This window comes from Danio rerio, chromosome 5, assembly GCF_052040795.2.
Source record: "Danio rerio strain M-AB ecotype USA chromosome 5, GRCz13ab, whole genome shotgun sequence".
Taxonomy (NCBI): domain Eukaryota; kingdom Metazoa; phylum Chordata; class Actinopteri; order Cypriniformes; family Danionidae; genus Danio; species Danio rerio.
Window position 1 is genome coordinate 2,810,750 of NC_141025.1, and position 23,698 is coordinate 2,834,447.

A 23,698-nucleotide genomic window follows, 5' to 3' on the forward strand; every position below is an offset into this window, starting at 1 on the left:
CACTAAACATGATTTGAATCGCCAACAGCTCCAGATATTTAGCATGCCAAATATCTCACAGGTGTCAGCGACTCTTGGCGATTCTCTCTGATGCCGTCTTTAATAGTTCACACTGTGAGATTGTTACTCACCAGAAAAAAAAAATCACATGTGGGCGAATAGTTTTGACTTCAACTCTAAATATGATTGCTGTGACCTGCAATTGTTAAGCCTGGTTTATACATCTGCATCAAGTGACCGGCGTAACCCACGGCGCAGGCAACGCGCGTAGCTGTGCATTTATACTTCTGCGCGCTGTCTCTGTTGGTCTGTATTAACACTTCCGAAACGCTAGTTGGCAGTGAGGTGTTAATGCTCCTCTGTGTCGAGTTTCTTCTCTGCTGTTTTGCTATTCTGAACACTTCCTGGATGTACAAGTGGCTCAAACTCGCTCATTTTGAGGCAGGAACCGGCGGACGTGCAACAACTTTAACTATGAGGTAAACACAAAACAAAACTTTCCATCTGGAGCTCCTTCACGGGACTCCACACTTGTAAACAATCGCTCCATTGGGCTCGCACCATTCACGTGGCTCTCGGTCCCGCCCAGACTTGTCAGCGCTACCAAGCCGACCAATCACAGAGCTTGCGCTACGCGTCGTTGCGACATGTAGTTAAATTTTTTGAGAGGTGCACGTCAGTGACGCCGACGGCCACGTCGTAGCATTCGCCGGCATTTGACGCAGAAGTATAAATCAGCCTTTATTTTCAATACTAGACACATTTCACTAAACATGATTTGAATCGCCAACAGCTCCAGATATTTAGCATGCCAAATATCTTACAGGTGTCAGCAACTCTTGGCGATTCTCTCTGATGCCGTCTTTGATAGTTTACACTGTGGGATTGTTACTCACCTGAACGAGCACCGATTTGCCTGTGATTTTAGGCATTTGTCTCCGATTTCTTAAAACCTGTCGGCGACTCTGAATCGGGCCTAAAATCACGCAGTCTGAACTCAGCATAAGGGTAATTAGGCAAGCTATTGCATAACGGTGGTTTGTACTTTGTGCAAAACAAAAAGTATTGCTTGATAGTGATTGCGTACTAATTTTATTCTAGCTGAAACAAATCATATACTTATTCCAGAATAATAAATATTATAGGAAATACTGTGATTTTATTTATTTATTTATCTTTTTATTTACTATTAATTAAACGTAATTTGGCAAAATTTTGAAAATGGAAAAAAAATCACATCTGGGCGAATAGTTTAGACTTCAACTCTAAATATGATTGCTGTGACCTGCAATTGTTAGGAACAAGAAAATCATAAACAATCAGAGTTGTTGTGTGTGTGTGTGTGTTTCTCTCTGAATGATGGGACATATGGCAGAGATTGGGCATGACCTCAGGTGTTTGGCTCAGTTCAGTCTTTCACAAATCCATTGGCAGGAAGTTATGAAACGGAAGCTGCACTCCAGTGTTGAGTTACACCCCTTTTTCCACTCTAGAGATGGATTATAGAAGAGGTTTCAGGCTTTACAAACACTTAGCAAGACAAATGTAAGAATCAGATTGCAGTTCAATATGAGATATAACCGGAACCCAGAGTTGCAATAAAATTAATGTTCTGCATATCTGCAAATTCTGGTTATATACGCTAGAAATCTCTAAAGGTATATCTTTATTGCGATACGAATGCTGTTCTACAAGATGTTTGAATTTGATGGTTTTCTGGGGAAGACTAGCGCTGCACGATGTTGGGAAGATCTGATTGTGATGTTTTGTTTTTCTGCGATATATATTGCGATATACTTTGTTTTATACAGTTGAAGTCGGAAATATTAGCCCCCTGAATTATTAGCCACCCTGTTTATTTTTTACCCAATTTCTGTTTAACGGAGAGCAGATTTCTTTAGCACATTTCTAATTATAGTAGTTTTAATAACTCATCTCTAATAACTGATTTATTTTATCTTTGTCATGATGACAGTAAATAATATTAGACTATATATTCTTCAAGACACTTCTATACAGCTTAAATTGACATTTAAAGGCTTAACTAGGTTAATTAGGTTACCTAGGCAGGTTATGCCTAGTTCAGACTGCATGATTTTAGCCCCGATTTTGGCTCGCCGACAGGTTTTGAGAAATTGGCGACAAATGCCTGAAATCACAGGCAAATCGCTGCTCATGCACGTGAGTGACAATCCCACAATATGAACGATCAAAGACGCGATCTGAGAGAATCGCCGATGAGTCGCCGATGCCTGTGAGATATTTGGCGTGCTGAATATCTGGAGCTGTCGGCGATTCAAATCATGCCGTGTGAATTGAGTTTTGACTGAAAATAACATCAGCGATCGCCTACAGCCAATGAGAGAGCGGCATTCACTTGTGTGTGTGTGTGTGTGTGTGTGTGTGTGTGTGTACACCTGCTGCAGGCCAGCGGGAGGCTGGGGGAGAAGTTAAAAGCGCTCTTTTTCGGTTTATTTGGACCCACGAAATGGAGGAAAAACTAGTGGAGGTTTGACAGGACTCAGGAGCAACCGTGTTTGTTTGACGTTTCATACAGAAAGAAATTGGTTTATTATCAACGTTGAGGAGAAATGGCTAATTCCCTTTAAACCCAGGTGAGCAAACATGTACATGTTCAACCCCATTAAAGGCTTCTTTCTCCTTATGTAGTTAATAACAAAAGATATACGACGTGTTTTTGGCTGTGAGGTGTAGTTTAGACGAAGTTGTCGGCGATTCTTCCTATAGTAAAGTCATGCAATGTGAATGTCCCTGTCGCCGATCCATCTTGCAGTGTAAACAAAGCAGCGACGAAACGCTAGCCCAGATAGTCAAGCAGTGTAAAAACATCTGTGACACGACGACTTTTAAAATCATGCAGTCTGAACTTGGCATTAGGGTAATTAGGCAAGTTATTGTATAACGATAGTTTTTTCTGTAGACTATTGAAAAAATATATATCTTAAAAGGGCTAATAATATTGACCTTAAAATGGTGTTTAAACAATTTAAAACTGCTTTTATTCTAGCCGAAATAAAACAAATAAGCCTTTCTCCAGAAGAAAAAATATTATCAGACATACTGTGAAAATGTCCTTGCTCTGTTAAACATCATTTGGCAAATATAAAAAAAATAATAATAAAAAATAAAAGGAGGGCTAATAATTCTGACTTCAACTGTATATATATATTTTGAATTGTTAGTCTCACTTTATTTTAAGGTTCAATTCTTGCTCTTAGCAAACTATTTTAAGTTTTGCTTCAATAAACTCCTAATTTGCTCCTTATTAATAATTTTTAAGATAGTTATTAATGTAGGTATTGGCTAGGATTATGAATGTAGAATAAGGGTGCTTTCACACCTGCCTTATTTAGTTGGATTGAATCGCACTAGAGTTCGTTTCCCCTTTTGGTGCGGTTGGTTTGGGCAGGTGAGAATGCAGCAATCGTACTCGAGTGCGCACCAAAAGCGGACCAAATAAGCGTACCGAGACCTGCTTGAAGAGGTGGTCTCGGTACGCTTTCAAACGAACCCTGGAGCGGTTCGTTTGTGGTGAGAATATGATCCATACTAAAACAGGTCCAACCGCAAAAAGTACTGCGCCTTTTGGACTATTTCAACTGCCGTAGGCCGATGCGCTGTGCATTATGGGATATGGAGGAAAAATATTTGTTGACAGCGCTTTACCAACAGAGAGAGAGAGAGAGAGGGGAAAACATTACCTGATGGATCGTTGGTAATATTTCCGCAAGATGACCATTTCGCTGTTTAGCTAAATTACATGTCTCCTCCTGAAGTGACGAGCGATGCATTAAACACTGGTTTCCAGCCGCGGCCGCGCTTCATTGTCGTAATGTATAGTTTGTCTAAAGCAAGCATACAACCAGCCAGCGCAGTCGTCCCTCCAGAGTAAAAGGTTTTGTTTACCTGCGGGAGTTCACTGGCATTTTCCCGCACGTTAATTCTGACCAATCAATAAGCAGTTTAAGAAATGTTTAACAACATCTGGCCAATGAGAGATGTGGATTTTGCCAGATGACTGCATTTTGGTTCGTTTCAACTGGTTCGGACTGAAGCCAGCAGTGTGGTGTGAAAACGACCCAAAGATGGCAGAAAATGCAACAATGTATCATTTATTGCGCTTGGTCCGGACCAAATGAAGCGAACTACAGATGTGAAAGCACCGTATACAGAATAAATGCTTTATACAGTAATTGGCATCTCAATAACATGCATATGCTAATAAGCAACCAGATAATAATGAGAATTGGTCCCTCAGTTGTTACCAAAAGTATTAGTTTTAATTCATTCTGTAGGGCAATGAATCATGCATGTAATAAACAAGCTACAAGCATAAATACATGCAACAAAGCAAAGATAAAAGTGAAATTAACAGTGCATGAATTATGGTTTTGTATATGTAAATGTAAAAATTACACTGCAAAGTCTACTCAGTATTGCATCTATGCGATGTGACTATAGTGGATTCACACATTGCGATATCATCATCATCATCATCATCATCATTTTCTTATCGGCTTAGTCCCTTTATTAATCCGGGTTCGCCACAGCGGAATGAACCGCCAACTTATCCAGCACGTTTTTAAGCAGCGGATCCCCTTCTAGCCGCAACCCATCTCTGGGAAACACCCACACACACATTCACACACATACAAACATTCACTACGGACAATTTAGCCTTCCCAATTCACCTGTACCGCATGTCTTTGGACTGTGGGGAAACCGGAGCACTCAGAGGAAACCCACGCGAACGCAGGGAGAACATGCAAACTCCACACAGAAACGCCAACTAAGCCGAGGTTTAAACCAGCGACCTTCTTGCTGTAAGGCAATAGCACTACCTACTGCGCCACTGCCTCGCCCCTAAATGTGAAATTCTTAAGTATAAAGGCTGAAATTGGTATTTTCTTGAAACATTATTTCATAATCTTTATTTACAGTTTCTACAGTTTAACATAACTTCTATTCTTGCAATACTGTAATGAAAATTGTCTAGTTGACCCAATCTGAATATTGCATTAATATTTTAGAAATGAATGCGACTGTAAAAGGAAAACACCACTTGTTACTTGTGTTCGTATAATTTCAAATGATTTAAGTCTGAAATCTCAGTTTGAAACCGATAAAAGGAAACCATTGTCTTTTTGTCCTGCAGTCTGGATAGTTTTATGATTTTGATCGAGGCCAAATATTTTGTCATAGTGAGTTTGTTTTCCCTGGAGGATTTCAGATCGCTCGCACTAGATTGTACGCTCTCATGTTGGTTGATTGGTGGTGCTTCTTCTTTACCATTTCTCTCTGTTGTGTTTTCTTCTGTTCGCTGTAGATGGGGTCGAGGATTTGGACTGTTGGGATCCATTTTTGGGAACGACAGTGCAGTAAACCAGCCAAACAGTGTCTATGGAATTTTCTTTTATGTCTTTCAACTGTTACTAGGTAAGGACATCATCAGCTGCTGTCATCTGCTAATACCTTTTCTAAACAGTTTATTACGACCTTAATAGTTTGATTGGTTTATTCATTTGTTTATTTATTTTTTGTTTATTTATTTGTCTGTTTAAGGCAAGACTTTACAGGCAAAAACATTTTTTGTTTTGCACGCACTGGTCAATTTTAATTGGATGATTGGAAAAAGCTTATCAATACGTTCTTATTTTATTGCTCTTTCTTGGATCTTTTTGATATGTAGATTTAGTTTTCAATAATTTAATGAGTTTGTCAGATATTTCCAAATCAACAGCACAGTTTGATTAATACCTATATTCTGATCACACACACCAAACTTTACACTTTTATTAATATCTATATTCTGATCACACACACACCAAACTTTACACTTTTATTAATATCTATATTCTGATCACGCACACACCAAACTTTACACTTTTATTAATATCTATATTCTGATCACGCACACACCAAACTTTACACTTTTATATCTATATTCTGATCACACACACCAAACTTTACACTTTTTTTAATATCTATATTCTGATCACACACACCAAACTTTACACTTTTATTAATATCTATATTCTGATCACACACCAAACTTTACACTTTTATTAATATCTATATTCTGATCACACACCAAACTTTACACTTTTATTAATATCTATATTCTGATCACACACACACCAAACTTTACACTTTTATTCTGTCTATATTCTGATCACACACACCAAACTTTACACTTTTATTCATATCTATATTCTGATCCCACTCACCAAACTTTACACTTTTATTAATATCTATATTCTGATCACACACCAAACTTTACACTTTTATTCATATCTATATTCTGATCACAAACACCAAACTTTACACTTTTATTCACATCTATATTCTGATCACACACACCAAACTTTACACTTTTATTAATATCTATATTCTGATCACACACACCAAACTTTACACTTTTATTCATATCTATATTCTGATCACAAACACCAAACTTTACACTTTTATTCTGTCTATATTCTGATCACAAACACCAAACTTTACACTTTTATTCTGTCTACATTCTGATCACACACCAAACTTTACACTTTTATTCATATCTATATTCTGATCCCACTCACCAAACTTTACACTTTTATTAATATCTATATTCTGATCACACACCAAACTTTACACTTTTATTCATATCTATATTCTGATCACAAACACCAAACTTTACACTTTTATTCTGTCTATATTCTGATCACACACACCAAACTTTACACTTTTATTAATATCTATATTCTGATCACACACCAAACTTTACACTTTTATTCATATCTATATTCTGATCACAAACACCAAACTTTACACTTTTATTCTGTCTATATTCTGATCACAAACACCAAACTTTACACTTTTATTCTGTCTATATTCTGATCACAAACACCAAACTTTACACTTTTATTCTGTCTATATTCTGATCACACACCAAACTTTACACTTTTATTAATATCTATATTCTGATCACACACCAAACTTTACACTTTTATTCATATCTATATTCTGATCACAAACACCAAACTTTACACTTTTATTCTGTCTATATTCTGATCACACACACCAAACTTTACACTTTTATTAATATCTATATTCTGATCACACACCAAACTTTACACTTTTATTCATATCTATATTCTGATCACAAACACCAAACTTTACACTTTTATTCTGTCTATATTCTGATCACAAACACCAAACTTTACACTTTTATTCTGTCTATATTCTGATCACACACCAAACTTTACACTTTTATTCATATCTATATTCTGATCACAAACACCAAACTTTACACTTTTATTCTGTCTATATTCTGATCACAAACACCAAACTTTACACTTTTATTCTGTCTATATTCTGATCACACACACCAAACTTTACACTTTTATTCTGTCTATCTCACACACACACACACACACACACACACACACACACACACACCAAGCTTTACACTTATTAATATGTACTGTATATTCTGATAACACACATGATCTTACACTTTTTATATCTATATTCTAATTACACACACACCAAACTGTACACTTTTACTATTGTCTATATTGTTATTACACACACCAAATATTCTGACTACACACACCAAACTACACCGTTTTTGCTTATACCTGGCTATTGTTTACTCTGTTTTATAAAATCAGGTATGCACCACTATATCAATATACTGTGTGTGTCTTATTTTAATATGCAAAATCTTGATGATATAAACTTGACATGATATAACATGTACATGCCTGTCCAATGAATGTCTTGGCCATTGCATGCATGGGTTTTAATGTCCCTTCTATGAGAAATCTTATTTAACTCATTGATCATCTATATTGTCTATAACATCCAGATATTTTAACATGCATACATGCAGTATACCTGCATAATCAGCATATACCATATCAAATCCAATTTGTTCATCACACACAATAAAAACAACATTGTGCTTTTCAATATGTCTGCTAAATAAATAATAATAAATGGATAGAATTGACAACAGTGTACTTAAATCTACTATACAGCAAATGTTAATTGTCTGATTGTTTATGGCTTTAGTGTGAATTTTGCCGTCAGTAATCTAGAGCTGTTTGACAGAGCTCTGAATCATCGGCTCACTTGTCCATGTCTGACATCATCGCTGATGCATGAAAGCACAGGTCAAACATTCACAACCTTAGTGTAACCCCACCGCCGTCTCGTCTTGAGTGTCTCTGCTCTTGACCGATTATGCAAACATCTCTGAACTGGTGTTTGAGATACTGCTGTCAGCTTTAACTTTATTTGCCTCATCATATTTTTCAAATATGAATATTAGATAGCAAAAAATGTGCATTACATAAGAAAAGACACCAGCTGTTGCTATAGCAGAGATTACATGTTATTGGAACATGATAAATAGATCAAACCTGAAGACCATAAACTAATCATTATGGGTTATTTGTGTTCGTCAAGCCATCCTGGGAATATTATGAGCATAAAGCACATTTGTAATGCAATGCTAATTGACCCTTTATCACTGTATTGAGTTCTATAAAGTGTGTATTATAAAGTTTAATTTCTTTTTTCATTTTCTGAAGCTATGTGAGAAAAATAAGTGACACTCAACTGTTGTTAAGTGAATTTAAAGTGAAAGTGAATCTCTGTAAACAGCCTCAATAATTTATTGCACAGACCAAATATAGATTTTATTGTTATTGTGACATTAAGTCAATTTTTTTTAATTTAAGGGGATTTTTTTACAGACATATTGCAGCCGATATCACCCATCCCTAATGGTTAATAACACATTTTCTAAACATGTTTTGTTAAAGGGTCATGACACCCCCCACTTTCGGTTCAGGTCGACCTCTGAATTAAAAAAAAAAATGCATCATAATGGGTGTGGAGGTCTGCAAGCAGAGGCAGAAGTGGGCGTGGTCAGCAGAGCAGGGGAGAAGGAGAGGAGCGAACCAGTGTTGTCAGTCGGCTCACAAAATGAGACACAAACCGTGAGGTAGGGCTGGGCGATTTGTCAAAAAAAAAATCTAGGGTTTTTATAAAGTTTGACCGATTCACGATTTAGATTTTTATGTATTTATTTATTTATTATTATTATTTTATTTATTTATTTATTTTTTGTTTATTTATTTATTTTGATTTATTGTGTTTGTAGTCTTCTCAAAACATTACAACAACACGACTGAAGTAACATTCTCTTTAAAAGTAACCTAAAAAAACATCTGGTTAAGGAACATTGTATTTTTAATTGCCATGTCACACAAAAATCGGTCAAGGTGTAGATAAATGTAAAACAAATTCACGAGTTGTATAGCGTTACTGAAGATTTGAATAAGAAATATTTGTGTAAATATTGCAGTTGCAGGAATACAGAGGTATTTTTTTGCTGAGCCTGGGAAAGATTGGCTGTCAGCTCGGCTTTGGCTTTGTCTTCTGATTGAATGTCAGGTTGTAAAGCTGCTGCCTTTTGCTTAAAAAGATACAGTAGAAGAAAAGGACTGAACATGAAAACTGTAAAGCCAAATTTAACCCAATTTGTGAAGTTGTGGACATATAGCAGGAGCAAATACAAGCACCAGATGTGTGTCAATATAAAATAATATATTTTATCTATTTTTCTTTTTTCCCCTTTTAAATACAGATCATTTAATGCGCTTTGCAGCTCTCTCTCTGTATTATGTTGTCTGATCTGTCTGGTTTTCAACTAGGTCCGCTAAATGACATCATGGGGGCGGCTACTTTCATTTTCACTGCTACAGGCCCTCACCTCTGCTCGTGTTTAAACCAAAAGATCGGCGCGGTTTTTCTCATGGCAGGCTTTTACGTCCTTCATACATGTTGAGATCGAGTTTATCGACTTGATGAGGGAATGTCTTGACAATCCACACAGACGTGACTCAGACTAATGCAGCAAGTAAAATCCTACATGACTTCATGCTTTAACAGGCAGTCAAGCAGGTCACACCAGAAGCGTCGCGACATCGTCTTTAAACGTAAATTCAAATTAATCGAAAAAATCAGAAAAATCGCCCAGCCCTACCGTGAGGAGACCCATGATTTTATAGTTTATAAAGTTAAAAGGCATAGAAATAAACAGTATTTAAATGCATTGCTACTTTTGTAATTTCATACAACCACAATTTATATCATTATAAAGATAATCGTGTTCATGTAAACACTATAAATGAGGACTCTGAATGCAGATCAGTGCACGGGTCTGAATGCAGATCAGTGCACTAGGTCTCTTGCCCTGTCTAATTTAACCATTAGCCCTGCTGGTAATCTGAAGGATTTAGGCAAACACAGCAGCACGGCGATGTGTCTAAATGTGAACGAACTCCTGATAAAAGACAACGTCTGCCATTCTACAATTCCCGTACAGTTCTCCCGACAAAAATGCTTGTTGGACACATACAGCTCTGCTGTATCGGCACTGTATCTGCTGTAATGCTCAGGCATTCTGTCTGAATGGGGAAACATCAAATTGCCAAGCTTACGATTACATTGCATGTTTGAAATCCCCTATAAAATTTAATTACAGCTGTCTCATAAAGTTCTTTCTAAACATTTCAATCGAACAAAATCGGCATATTTTACGGTTACCGAGCTAATTCGCCTGCGCACTCGAAAAGAACGAGATCACGACACCAACTTCAATTATGCCTGTTGCACATTGTCATCTTCTGGATAATGCTTTGTTGGATCGTGCTGGCCTTCTGTATTTCACAACTTGGTCTTGATGGTGAAATGACAGCGACTCTTTGTTTAGTTTGTGGGGCATTTGAGTAGTTGCTGTCATGTGATGTACGTTTGACAAGATGGACTTTACCTTACGTTCATTTCATGCAGATTGCAAAATCAATAAAGTTTAGTTTTCAAGTGTAATTGGTTCATTTAAAAGTACAGATTTCAGGATTTACTTGAATATTTTTCTCATGTCTGTGAAGCAAATATTCTCTGAGATTCCAGTGTGTTTGTTGACCACAAAAACTCGTAAAAGCACATCGTCTGGTCTTACCTATACCTGTCAACCCTCCCGTTTTTCCCAGGATTCTCCCGTATTTTACAGTTCTATCCTGCTATCATCCCGTAAAGGTATTTTCCCCCTATTTCTACCATATTTTCAGTCTTTCTCTGAAGGGTGGCAATAAACATTAAAGAGCTGATCCTCCCTTGGTCTTTAATGCGAGTGTGTTCTGTGCTTTCATTTTATTTAGGCATGAAAACAGTTTGAAACAAATATGAAAACGGCAGGATTCCCTTTCCTTTTTATCACAGGTGAAGTTGTCCCTCCTATGCAATCCTCAAAACAGTCATATAGCAGTGCGTGACTGTCAGCTGACACGCTCCATAGTGATAAATAGACGCTGTTTCCCAAACGGATTCTGTACACGCGATTTGCAGCGGAGTAAAAGTCTGAGTTTTGGGTGCGTGTTTAAACAGACATATACACATAATTAATAATAAAAACATATAAAGATGTCGATCTCTGTTCTATTTTTTTCTCAAACACAACTAATTTTGTCCTAAATGAGCATTAAAAAGTTAGGAAAGTAGTCGAATGCTTTCATCAATGTTATTTGTGTGCATTTTTAAAGTGACGCCTGTTATTTAATGTAATTAGATGAAAAATCTAAATAAATGAGATTCATTCGGTGCTCTTTAAACAGAATGTGTAAGATATACAGTGAAGAAAAGATTATTGATATTTGTTAACTTAATTCTATTTCTTTAATAAGCTAAACTGTTTGCTAATTTATTTGCTGCTAATGTATACCATTTATTTTTTCTTTTGTAAATAATACAAATAAAAGGTTTTACTGACCGTTTAACTGTTTATTAACTCATGAAGAACATATTTGGGCAAGGCAAGTTTATTTATATAGCACATTTTTATACACAGTGGCAATTCAAAGTGCTTTACATAAACAAGAATAAAAGAGACAAGTAAAAAAAAAATAATAATAAAACTGATTAAAAAACTTAAAAACAGGTAAAATGTGATATAAAAGAATGAAGAAGAAGAGAAAGACATAATAGTGCAATCTGTCGGACGCAGCACAGTGCTCATTCAGTAAAGGCTCAGCTAAACAGATGTGTTTTCAGTCTTGATTTGAATGTGCCTAATGTTGGAGCACATCTGATCATTTCTGGAAGCTGATTCCAGCAGCGGGGGAGTCACTTCAATTTAGCACTTTGGGGATTTTTTGGGGGGGGGGTATCTCTTATTATTGTGAGCATAACCCTTATATTCACATCCTAATGTTGACAGCTATGGTTTGACCCTCCCCCCAGGAGAAACGTCAGTCTGTAGGCGGCGCTTCATTCGCCATATTGACCGTTACACTTTTCCCCATTCAAAACTATTTGAGTGACACGTCTTGTGTATTCTTTAGACTTTGACTTTAACCTTTGTGTGCTGTTGGGTTGTTTTCATCCACCCTGGGGTGATTTTAAGTCTCAATTTGGCCACAACTTTCTTTGTGTTTCAGCAAATGTGATGATTTTTGGTTACAAATCTTATTTTGACAGATATTTTAGGAACATACTTTAAAAAAAAAATCAGTTACGCTTTTGTTATGTTGGGGCTGTTTTTGCCCCAATGACTTCCATTCTAATTTTATTTTTTGATTGGAAAGCCATGACCGCATATTATCATGCAGAGAGAGAAAACTTTGTACACTTATCTTTATGTGTGAAAAAAACAAAATAATCAGCTCGGCTCCATAACGTACTAAACCCAGGACATATATTTATGCATGCTCACTATAATCTGCTGTTTTACTCCACTGAACTCCATATAAAGCCAGAAACTCTTCAGCACAGGCCTATCTAAAGGGTTAATGCTGACAACTGATGATCAACAATAGTAAAAACAACACATTATACCTCTTCCCAAACAGGAAAACCACCAACAATCAAGAATGCATGATGAAGAATGCAAAAAGGGATTATAATGGAAGTCAATGGGGCAAAAACCAACATAACCAAAAGGCGAGTCAGTTTAAACCAGTGGTCACCAAACTTGTTCCTGGAGATCCAGTGTCCTGCAGATTTGATCTCCAACCCTAATCAAACACACCTGAACAAGCTAATCAAGGTATTGCTAGGTATACTTGAAACATCCAGGCAGGTGTGCTGAGGCAAGTTGGAGCCAAACCCTGCAGGGACACCGGCCCTCCAGGACCGAGATTGGTGACCCCCCCCACAAGGATTAAAATGAATAACAATACTATTAAACTAATACAAAATAATCATCTGTCTACTCTGTTATGGGATGGTTAGTCCACCATCCTAACCCATTCCTGCACACATGTCTGCCTCCTAATGTCCCAGTTCTTCGTTCCTCAGCGGTCATGTGGATTTGCTGACTCCACTTCTTCTTCTGCGTGTTTGGCTCTGCTGATCTGTCCTCGGGTTCATTGTGCTTCTAAAACTGGACACACTCGAGTCTTTCTTCACACTATTGCAGCACATTTGCATAACGCCAGTGTGCAGATTGCTCTCACAATGGCGGATGGCCGGAAAAGTGGAACCGTTTAGCTCTTCCTATAGACTGCTTTACATTTTACTGTGCAGTTACTCTTTTATTTGCTTATCGATGTGTGGATGAATGGACAAGGCTGCTGGCTCAGTTGCTCAAATTGAAGGATCTCACAAACCGAGTGAACTGCCTACTAAGGTGACAGTTTAAGATAACATTGTTGTGCATTCAAGGCAATTAGGGCATGATTTAAAGGGACAGTTCACCTTGATATTTAAAGCTCAGATCATTTACTCTAGTGTTTGTAGACTTTTATGAATTTCTTTCTTCTGTTGAAGAAACACACATGCAGGTAATGCAATTTATGCAGGGAAATAAGTCTACTGAAGTTAGGGCTTCACAATATAATGTTTCAGCATTGATATCGCAATATAGTCACATTGTGTAATGATTAATTTGGATTATAGTTCACCTGGAGCCACAAATGCAAAGTAACTATAATATAAAAAAGTCATTTGCATGTGTTTTAAAGGAGTTTAAAGCATTCAGGGAGAGACATTTTAAAGCTTTAGTTGAAGGGTAAATTTATGGAGTTATTAATATGATGAAGACTATAGAGAGCTATTTTACACTTTATTATAGCTGTTAAGACTCCCAAGAAAGTTGTAAGTTTTATTTCACTTGTGTCTTTGATTCGTTGTTTTTATCATTGCTTAAAATTAGTTTATTAAATGTTGTGATCCAGCTCCCTCCAGAATCATCCCAATCAATGAGTTATTTCCAAATAGCGCTACTAAAGTCATCTGGTTATATTGTGTTTATATTGCAATATGTATTGCAGAAAAGCATATTATTGCAATGTTAGGTTTTTCCAATTACGTGCAGTCCTAATTGAAGTCTATGGCTGCTGCTTTCCCTAATCCTTCAGTATATTTTCCTTTGTATTCAACAGAAGAAAGAAACTCAAACAGGGTAGGAACAAGTGGATGGTCAGTAAATGATGACAATTTTAATTTTTAGGTGAACTATCCTTTGAAGTTGTTATTATTATGAGTGTGTTCTGTGCTTTCATTTTATTTAGGCATGAACACAGTTTGAAACAAATATGAAAACGGCAGGATTCCCTTTCCTTTTATCACAGGTACAGTTGTCCTTCCTATACAATCCTCAAAACAGTCATATAGCAGTGCGTGACTGTCAGCTGACACGCTCCATAGTGATAAATAGACGCTGTTTCCCAAACGGATTCTGTACACGCGATTTGCAGCGGAGTGAAAGTCTGAGTTTTGGGTGCATGTTTAAACAGACATATACACATAATTAATAATAAAAACATATAAAGATGTCGATCTCTGTTTTTTTTTTTCTTTAACACAACTAATTTTGTCCTAAATGAGCATTAAAAAGTTAGGAAAGCAGTCGAATGCTTTCATCATAATGTTATTTGTGTGCATTTTTAAAGTGACGCCTGTTATTTAATGTAATTAAATGAAAAATCTAAATAAATGAGATTCATTCGGTGCTCTTTATTCAGAATGTGTAAGTTATACAGTGAAGAAAAGATTATTGATATTTTATTGCAATTTTATATTGCAATGTTAGGTTTTTCCAATTACGTGCAGTCCTAATTGAAGTCAATGGCTGCTGCTTTCCCATATCCTTCAGTATATTTTCCTTTGTATTCAACAGAAGAAAGAAACTTAAACAGGGTAGGAACAAGTGGATGGTGAGTAAATGATGACAATTTTCATTTTTAGGTGAACTATCCCTTGAAGTTGTTATTATTAAGGTTTATTTTTGTACAAACGTTTGTGTTTAAGGCAAAACATTGTATTTATGCAGTTGAAGTCAGAATTAATAACCCCCCTTTGAATTTGTTTTCTTTTACAAAGATTTTCCAAATGATGTTTAACAGAGCAAGGGAATTTTCACAGTATGTCTGATAATATTGTTTTTTTCTGAAAAAAACTTTTTTCAGCTAAAATAAAAGCAGTTTTTAATTTTTAAAAGCCATTTTAAGGTCAAAATTATTAGCCCCCTTAAGCTATATATTTTTTCGATTAGTCTACAGAACAAATAACCTGCCTAGTTAACCTTATTTACTTAGTTCAGCTTTTAAATGTCCTTTTAAGTTGTAAAAAAAATTGTCTTAAAAATGTGGTGTCAAATATTATTTACTGTTATCATGGCATGGATAAAATAAGTATTAGAGAATAGTTATTAGAGATGAGTTATTAAAACTATTATGTTTAGAAATGTGTTAATCTTCTCTCTGTTAAACAAAAATTGGGGGGAAATAAATGTGGGGAGGGGCTAATAATTCAAGGAGTTTAATAATTCTGACTTCAACTGTATGCATTGATCAACTTTTTTATTTGTTTTGTTTTTAAAGAGCCTTCAAATACACATTAATTTATTGCACTTATTTTACTGGCATATGCAGACTTTAGTTTTAATACATTTAACATCTCCAATTGAGCAACACGCACATAAACCAAATGTAACCATTTCCTATTCATTTCTATATTTTGATTGTGGACCCTGTATCTTCGTATATTTTATTCCTGTATGTTCTGATTGTACATACCAATTTTGCAGGGTTTTATTTCTGTTTATAATCTGATTATAATCTATTCTTGTATATATTTTAAACAACCCCCCAGAACAGAACACACAGGATTCAACACGTAAATTCATCAGTTACTCCTAAAATGCAGGCAAGCAAGCGTCTGGCCAGCTGTGAGAAGAATAGATTGAACTTTATTGTTACTTTCAATACGTGTATCTGATATGAATTAGGGCTGGGCGATATGGGCAAAACATCATATCCCGGTATTTTCCTTTAAATGGTTACTTGAGAGTCGAAGCCTTCATTAAAGCATTATTTTTTTTATACATTCTCTTTATTGTATTTTTACATCAGTACAAATGATAACTTTTACATATGTGTACTTTTTTCTTTTTAAACACAAAATTGTAACATCACGTTACTATTATATAAGAGAAGAAAAAAAAACGGAGAAATTTGTTTTCCCACCACCTCTGATATTAATTCAAAAACTGAAATCCAATAGTTAACCATTTTAGAACAACTCCAAAACATATGACCAAGCGAAGCCGGGGTTTGATTGCATCTATCACACTGTGGGTCTACGGCAGGGAACATCCTAGAGAGCTTTAATTTAGATAAGTGGAGTCGGTGCAGAATCTTAAATTGTATTAAACCGTGCCTGATACACACAGAACTAGAATGAACTTGTTTCTGTGCTTCCTCCCATTGCCAATTTTCAATTTCTGCTCCGAGATCCTCTTCCCATGCCATTTTGAGATGCTCTAATGACACATCATATTCTCATTAAAGCATTATTAAACATTTTTTGAGCAAAATATAATTCAGACACAGGGGTTTCCCTCTTTGTTTACAAATAAACAGCTGCACAAAAAAATAACAGCTGCACAAAATCTTTGATAAATAAAACACAGTACAGGGTTTTCTCCTGCTTAAAGCGGTTGTGTATAAAAATGTATTGTGTGCAATTATTAAACAGTGCAGATATCGAAGATATCTAAAGAGAAGTCTTTCACTCCATGTGAAAAATCCTGCACTTACTCTTTTGTTTTGCCTAAACTTGTTTTTACTAAATATTAAATAAGGAGATGAAAACTAATCGACTATAGATATTAGAAGTAAGGTAGTTGTTTCAGAATACTGTGTTGAAATGCGGGTTAAGTATATAAATAAACAGTCATTACAACAGAGCAGAACGCAGAGCTAAATGTGTGATAACGTAAATGTAAAGAAGAGACCGTCGTGTAATAAATCTTGAACTGATAATCGGTGAATATGAGGTGTTTCACTTTCGAAATGCCGCATAAATTCCTCCTATTTTGGCGCTTTTAATTCTTGTGATCGCTTTCAGGTGCTGTTTGTCAATTTGACAAGGCTTCTACATTCGTTCTTGATGTCAGTTGTGGAAAAAATGATCGATAAAGGGTTTCTGATAAACCGCTGTGACAGATGCAGCCGCTGTGTGACGTGCACGCTCGTGAGGGGGAGTCAAATTTGTCTGGGGCACACCGGCAATGCATGTTCCTCCATGTCGCATTAGTGATGGGTCGTTCTTGAACGATTCGTTCATTTTGAACAAATCTTTTGTATGACTTCTGGAGTGAATCATTCATTTGCGCATGCTCACATTTGTGCAAGTAGAGCCTGCGTGCTACCTTAAAGTGGTCTGTTTCACGCAGAATGCGCACGTGTGGCCTCAAACTATATCGATATGAACAATATTGGATAATACCGCATCGTGTTGGGGAATCATATCGATATATCCCCAGAACCCGATATACCGCCCAGCCCTAATATGAATAATACACATTGGCAGATTATATTTGAATAGATTGATAGACTTCCATAGACTTCCTTGTATGTTTTAAAATTAACTGGATTGTTTCACTATACTTGTGTGTATTTACATGTCTAAAACATAAAATAAGCATTGGGTGGTTTAAAACACTGCATAATTGGGATAATATGACGCGCCTTTCTCTAGCTCAGTGCCTGCTAACGTGCCAAAGTTTAGTTTTGAATTTTTTCACGTCATGCTTGTCCAGCTGGATAACAAGTAATCACCAGCAGCACCTGGGACATTACGTTCCTCACTTCAAAAAGGAACAAAAGCAGGACTCTGATTTACCCTGCTGTTACTCCCTTCTTCACCATGTATCTTTCCTCTAATGTTACCTCCGCTCGTTTTTTTGCTCTGCCCTGTCTGAGGCACTGAACTTTGCTGGCATCAGTGCACAAGAGAGGCAGAGTGTGTTTACTTCGCTTCGCGCTCAACTAAAGTTTGTAGCCCTACACCAATGTTGACATTTTTAGTGCTATTGAAATTCTGATTACATGCACCAAAACTGACAAATTGATTCCTGTTTATATTCTGCTTACACATCATTTCACGTTAAACTAAACTGTTTTTATAGTCTATCCTACACTGTAAAAAATTTCCAGGTTTTCACAACAAGTTACTGTAATTTTTCACAGTAAATTACATTAGTATCCCTTCACAGTATTTAACTGAAAAATTCACAGTAATATGTTGTATTCATAATTTTATTGTGAAATTACGGCAGGTAGCATGATTACAGCAAATTACTGTGAAAAAGACTATATATTTTGCACGTTAGTTATAGAAATTCAAACCTTTTTTTAATTCAACGTAGAAATTAATACAAATTAACTTTTAACAGATAATAACAGAATGTTATAGCCCCCAAAACGATTTGGTTACCAACATCTTTTTGGTTGTACTGCACCTTTATTTAATTTTATACAGTTAACATAGAATAGGAAATAGGTTTTGGAGAGGATCCTTCACGTCTGTCCTTGAACCAACAGACACTTGAAGCTGTGCTTAATTCCTGAAATCTCTCCCTGATGTGATTTATCTGCATGACTCTGATCTCAGGCGCGAGTCTGAAATTGCCTGTCCTTGTCTGCGGTGTTACATTTGTGTGATCTGTTTGTCCTGCTTTGCCCTAATGAAATTTCATTACTATGAATAGCAGGACTGTGTGTGTGTGTGTGTGTGTGTGTGTATGTGTGTGTGTGTGTGTGTGTGTGTGTGTTGAATGCCCTCTGTTCTGGAGAAACGTTCTCTTTCCTGAAAAGGTTGAGTGAGTGATCAGTAGGGAAAAGGACAAACTGGAGAAGACTCCACCCCTCTCTTAAAGACACACCCACTTGTTGAATCAATTGATTTGGGGCAAAGGTCAAGTAAATTTGGCTTGGATTTATTTTGCTGTGTGCACTAGCAAGGTCAGGATTTCAGAGGAAAACTGAAGAAGAAACATTAAGAGAATGGAAATTTTATGTACTTGTAAGTAGTTTTATGTTGTCATGATGCTGGAATTCGGTACCAATGGATACATCGGAACATTTAAGCACTGGTTTGCCATTGTGTTCACGTGCTCAACAGAAATGACTGTGATCGGCCTTGAAGGTCAACAGTTCACCTAACTCACCACTGTTTACTGAGTGTAAACACAGATACGGGGACACTGAAGCGTTTTAAAGTCATGATTCATCAGCGGATCACTCATAAGTAGGCCCACATGGAATCTGCGAGTGCAGAAATGTCCTCTGTCTTTCACAGTATGTCAGATAGTATTTTTTCTTTTGGAAAAAATCTTATTTGTTTTATTTCAGCTAAAGTAAAAGCAGTTTTTAATTTTTTTAAAAGCCATTTTAAGGAGAATATTATTAGCCCCCTTTAAGCTATATATTTTTCCTGATAGTCTACAGAACAAACCATTGTTATACAATAACTTGCCTAATTACCCTAACCTGCCTAGTTAACCTAATTAACCTAGTTAAGCCTTTAAATGTCACTTTAAGCTGTATAGAAGTGTCTTGAAGAATATCTAGTCTAATATTATTTACTGTCATCATGGCAAAGATAAAATAAATCAGTTATTAGAGATGAGTTATTAACACTATTATGATTAGAAATGTGTTAAATAAATCTTCTCTCCGTTAAACAGAAATTGGGGAAAAAATAAACGGGTGCTAATAATTTGGGGGGGCTAATAATTCTGACTTCAACTGTACACCATCTAAAACAAAGGACAAATACAACAGACACTTGACTCTCACATGGTATTAAAAGCCAGAGAGTAAAAATGGGTTTTAGACTAGATTTAAAAACAGAAAAGGTTGCGGCCTGCCTAACATGGGGAGGCAATTTGTTCCAAAGTTTGGGGGCCACCACTGCAAAGGCACAAGGTTTTTAACCTTGCGCGTAGAACAGCCAAAAGTAGCTGATCAGCACATCAAAAAAAAAACTTTACTAACTACTTAGAGAAGATGAAGTTACATCTAAATTGGCTGCAGAATATTTGTACACTATAAGAAATGGTCAATCAACTCATTTGTCGTATTTAAAAAACCTCCATGTTTTATTCCTGTTATTATTGTAACTTTTAGAGATATTGTCTGTTTTTATCCTTTTTGTCTGTCGTTTCTTATTTACTGCATATTGTATATTGCTAAATGGGACTACAAGTGGTGTCGGAGACATTATACGCCATCAAGCTGATCTGGTCTGGAGCGCAGCTCGCATGTGTTGGGCGTTTGGATTTGTCTGTGATTTAAAGTATTTTTATGAATAGTATTTTATTGTTTGTAGTGTTTTCTAATTGGGAATTCATATTGTGTGTAGATAATATCATTGTATATTTGATTATTGTGATATGTTACATATTTTATACATCTAGTCCTTTGGCAATACTGTACAAAATGCCACGCAATTAAAGCAAGATAGAGATAAGCAGATTTTACTTGTCAATGGTTGCACATGGCTCTGGAATAGCATTAAAGTAAGAAAAATAGGTAATTTTTTATTTCAACAGTCTTTTTTACTTTAATCCATTAAAAAGATAAAGTTTAAACAAATAATAATAAAAGTAGTGTTAAAAATCAAATTATGTTTTGTTTGTCGCATACAGTTATTCTCTCAAACTCCTCTGTGACGTCATCGACTTTCGCTTTAAGATTTAAAGGGCTAGCATTGCACCAGACCCTCGTAAGTGGTTTCGTTTGAAAGTGTAGAATCTATATTTTATGCTCGTATGCATCACTTTGATTTTTATGCTACTGTACAAAAGTTATTTACACTTAAATACACAATATTTTGGAGACCCGAGCTGAATATTTTACATTGGTTCATTTTCATATTTTTCATATGACACATGTACAAGTTATAGCTCAATTGAAAGCTCTTGTCGGTTCTCATACGGTTCTAGCATTCTCTTTACTGAATTATATTCACATATCAAACGGTTGTCGAATGAATCTCCGTGTTTCCATGGCGCAGAAGTCAAACAATACATTTATGATCAATAAGCAGCCCCAGATAGCACAGACAGCTGTCATCTCTTACCTTATGCTGTTTGCTAAAGGGAGACGAGCAGCAACATTTCATCATTCTCAAATGCAAAAAGCTCTCGGTTAAAAAAAAAAAAATTTTCCTTTCAAACATTTCTGTCACGTGTCACATGCACTTTAGTCCACACGTGAGTCCAGCTGCGCTCTCATAGCGGGAAATGGAAACAAAACCTTTGTTGCAGCACATTTATAAACACAACACTGACGACCCGTGTCTCCAAACAATTCTTCTTCCACTTGTTTTGGAAACACATCGTGGCATCTTTCTGCCTTCTGAACATCGTTCTCGAAGCTATCATGCATATTAATGAAGTTGCACCGCATACACAATAGAGCGCGCTGATTGGTTTCAACCAAGTCTTTCTCATGAATTAATTCTGCACACTCAGAGAAGTCATGATGCATTCGCAGGTACAGACATCCACTCTACATGCTGGAATACACAACCAATTTTCACTTTTTAGTGAGATATATGTGTCCTAATAGTGTTTATAGCAGTGTGGGACACCCATGATTGTCAACATCTGAAGTCATGTGTTCATGTGTTTCGTGACCCTTTAACTATGTGCTGTGGGTAAAACCTGTGTTTCTATCCATCTACAACCGCAAGTAAATTTCATATAACATGTGGGAAGCACTGCACAACTTACATTTTGTGATCATATCTGGGTTCTGTTTTGTTGATATGCGATCCAAATATTCGTAGCATGAAACAGATGGAAATATGACCGGTTTCTGCTCCATTTCTATGGAGATCCCAGTGTAGCCACCTTTAATTTTTTGTGTCCCAGGTCTTCACAAAGGTCACGTGACTGAATACTATCAATTACACATTGAATTTGATTTATTTCTTGCTATTTTTAAAACTTTCTACACTGCATGCATGCTATCTTGTGCATTGATGCAGTTTTAGCATCAGTGAGCTCTTGTGTCGGCAGTACTGTTGTTGTTTCTTCAGTGCATTAACTGTGTGTTTGTGTGTGTGTGTATGTGTGTACAGGTTTGACGGCCAGTGCGATGGCTGCTCTGATTCTCATGACCACATCCATCGCGTCAGTGATGGGCTCGCTATACCTGGGCTACATCCTCTACTTCGTCCTGAAGGACTTCTGCGTCATCTGCATCACCACATACGCACTGAACTTCATCCTGTTTGTGCTCAACTACAAGCGACTGGTTTACTTGAACGAGGCCTGGAAGCAGCAGCTCCAAGCCAAGCGGGACTAGACTCACAACAACCACAACACAAGTATAGAAGGATAACAAATCATCCGACACATGGGAGGAATAAAAGAAAATGTGACCTCTGAGAAATTTTTGTGACTTGCCACCAGGAGACCTTGCTTCCAAAACAAATGTTCATTCTGTTGTGTGTGTGTGTATATGTGTGTGTGTGTGTGTGTGTGTGTGTGTAAAAACTAAACAAAAAGAGATCAGTTTAGGGGCCACAGATCACAAGTTTAATGCGTTGCGTGAGGAAAGGATCGGAAACACACATTGTTTTGCTTTTTTTTTTTTCCTGTTCCCAGAGGAGTTTGTGCTTTTGATTGAGAAAAATCTGCCAGAGAGCACTTGCGAAACTCAAAGAGGGTGTCTTTTTCTTTCCCTGAGGAATATAAAATAATGGAGGAAACGAGTTTACTTGAATCCACTGGTTGCTCTTCTGGAGGAGCTGATTCCAGCAGGACTGCGTTTAAGGGTTTATTTGATCACAAGGCTCAGAGATGATTCCACTAAAAGAAAAACAGCGGATTGCTTTCACTGAAAAACGACAAATAAAGTGTAATTTTTGTTTTATGTTTACAGGTATTTTTTATTATTGTTGTTGTTTTGGAAGAGGACCACTCATGAAACGCGTAAGAATGTGAGCTGTATGCGTGTGTAGATCTGATTCGTCTGTGACTACTTTTTTTTATTATTATTTGTTTGTTTGTTTCGCAGTTCTGTAAATAGCTGCCGCAAAGCAATATTCCAGACTAGTTTGTGTTTTACCGTGGAAAACATTAAAAAAAAAAAGTCCCAATCTACCGTCACTTCCAATGAGTGCTTTCGACAGGAGTTTGGTTTGTTCTGGTGCAAGGGTTCTAGTGCTATGTGCATCTGAATGGAGGTCTGGATGCTGGATGTTCTGTTGGAATTACTGTAATTATGAGATGAAACTAGCAGGATGTTTGCTTTATTTCCATTTTCAGCATTTATGACTACAAAGTAATCCGCATGGTGACACTTTACTTGAAGGGGTGTTCATA

At 36.5% G+C, this 23,698-nt stretch overlaps 1 protein-coding gene across 1 annotated transcript in view; it reads left to right on the forward strand.

Annotated features, from left to right (window-relative positions):
• Nucleotides 1–23,452, forward strand: part of vkorc1l1 (vitamin K epoxide reductase complex, subunit 1L1) — a 43,576-nt gene extending 20,124 nt beyond the window's left edge. Inside the window, 2 exon segments of the mRNA NM_001020688.1 lie at nt 5,348–5,457; nt 22,450–23,452. Coding sequence (NP_001018524.1) covers nt 5,348–5,457; nt 22,450–22,676 — 337 coding nt within the window. The 3' untranslated portion in view covers nt 22,677–23,452.
• The last annotated feature ends 246 nt before the right edge of the window (nt 23,453–23,698 follow it).